Consider the following 2,014-nt stretch of genomic DNA (forward strand, 5'->3'; position numbering starts at 1 on the left):
ATAGTCTATTCACCAAAAAAAGCACCTCTCCAATTCCAAGTTTCATATCTTTTGTTCGCAAAGTATTGGTATTTATTGTTGATCTATCAGATAAATAATCCAACACAACAAACCTTTTTTAAGCTGCTTAATTGGTTAAATTTAGTCAATGGGATGAAACCATAGTTGACATATATGAGGTTTCATATTCAAGTTGTACATTGTTTTAATTTTATATTCACTTTAAATAAAACCAATAAGATTAAGTGTTATAACTAAATTCTATTTAAAACAACTGTATATTAATTATGTCACATGTGAATTCATATGCATTTTAATTTCATGTATTAGAAATATATAAAAAAAAATTGTTTCTTATCAATAAAAAAATATTATTTGAGTCTTGAAATCAATAAAAAAAAAAAAAAAAAAGATCAATAAATAAACAAATAAAAGAATTTCAGGCAGCTATGCTCCCCTACATCTAAACTATAAGCTCCCCACTGATTTTCGTATCCCGTATATATACTTGGTTTAAGTTTAAACTAGCGCAGAACACGATGACGTGGAGGGATCAAACAATGCGGGAAGCAGGTACTTCCTCCCATTCGCACCATGCGCATTGTAGCTGGCACCCGCATTATCCAATAACAGGCTTCCGGCGTAACCCGGATATGCCCCTTTTCCGTAAATCCCCGGACAAGCGGAACCAGCCTCCAACGGAGCCCCGGTTACCCCCTGGAAGTACCCATTTCCAAATGGGTTTGTAGTAGTTGCGGCCAAAAGGCTAGCCAGGTTTATGACCATGCCGTCCAAACCGACGTCGTTGTTGGGCGATAACAAGGCCGGGGTTTGGGGTCCGTAGATGGGTTGGTGGAACGGCCAGGCGCACTGACCCGGGCACTGGGTCTCGGAGTTACCCACCCAAATGTAAGCAAATCTGGAGCTCTTGCCGCCTCGGGTCCTGGAGCTCTGGGACGATCCGTGTCTGCCGCAGCTGCTGGAGCAGAAGCCTTCGACCGCGACATCGGAGGCCGTCAACACGACGTTAATGGCGTTCTTCTGCTCGCCCTTCGCTGCCAGCCGTTCGATCTGCTGACTGGTGAGCGATTTCCCGAGAGAGTAGGTCTCATCTAGTATTTGACCGCCGAGGGAGAGGACAACCGAAGAGGGCTTCTTAGAATTAAGGAGGCGATAGTATTTCTCGACGGTAGTCCACCAGGTGGAAACCGAGGGTTGGGCCATGGGGGGTTGGGGAGATGAGAGGGAGGTGAGGAAATCGGAGACGATGGCGCGCTGGGGAGGCTTGAAGTGGCCGTACCAGATGAGGTTGACGGAGAGTGGTCCGGTGAGGAGAGGACCGTTATGGTATCGGAAGGCAAGAGTAGGGTCTTGAGCCGACCGGGGGAGTTGTCTGGCGGCGGAGGTAAAATGAAGCAGAGAAACGAAGAGGAAGAGTTGGAGGAGGAAAAGGGAAGAAACGAAAGTAGCCATTAAGGATTGGGTAATTACTTGATGTTTGAAGTGAAGGGTTAAGTGATGGGATGAAGAAGCAGGGTGCACGTATATATAGTATGGCATTTGGGAATTGGGATTAGGATGAAGAGGGATCGAGGGGTGTGGGAGGGAAACCAGTAGGAAACACGATGGAGAGTGGGGGTTAAAGTGGTGCCAGCTCGACGCAATTAGTGACACATGCGTATGCGTCGGCGTTGCGCGTTTTACTAATTAATGGTTGAAAGTGGGTGGAGCGGGTTGGGGTGGGGAAGGGAAGGGGGTTGGGATTTGTGGATGTTCAAAAGGAGCTCCAGCATTTTAACAGCTAGAGTGCATAATAAAAAAATTAATAATAATAATAAAGGGATTCGAGGTACATTTAATGCGATGCTGCTGAGGTGGTCCTTTTGTGTGGCTTTTGCAAAGGTGAAAAGATTTCAAATTTTAGCTAGGAAACGTTACTATTTCTCTATAATTCAATTTGGGTCAATATTAATACTCATGTGTATAAGTTTTTTAATAATTTAATTTTATGAGT

General features: G+C 44.3%; 1 protein-coding gene across 1 annotated transcript; it reads right to left on the reverse strand.

The window, feature by feature from the left end:
* Window positions 1–350: 350 nt before the first annotated feature.
* Window positions 351–1,542, reverse strand: LOC131162537 (protein PHOSPHATE-INDUCED 1-like). The gene has a single exon (XM_058119134.1). It carries the CDS (start codon window positions 1,471–1,473, stop codon window positions 520–522), a length of 954 nt encoding a protein of 317 aa, XP_057975117.1. The 5' UTR covers window positions 1,474–1,542; the 3' UTR covers window positions 351–519.
* Between the last annotated feature and the right edge of the window lie 472 nt (window positions 1,543–2,014).

The sequence above is a fragment of the Malania oleifera genome, chromosome 8 (assembly GCF_029873635.1).
Source record: "Malania oleifera isolate guangnan ecotype guangnan chromosome 8, ASM2987363v1, whole genome shotgun sequence".
In the NCBI taxonomy this organism is placed as follows: Eukaryota; Viridiplantae; Streptophyta; class Magnoliopsida; order Santalales; family Ximeniaceae; genus Malania; species Malania oleifera.

Excerpts from the sequence above, each read along its gene's own strand:
- LOC131162537 (XM_058119134.1), bottom strand. The coding sequence starts at position 1,473 with ATGGCTACTTTCGTTTCTTCCCTTTTCCTCCTCCAACTCTTCCTCTTC.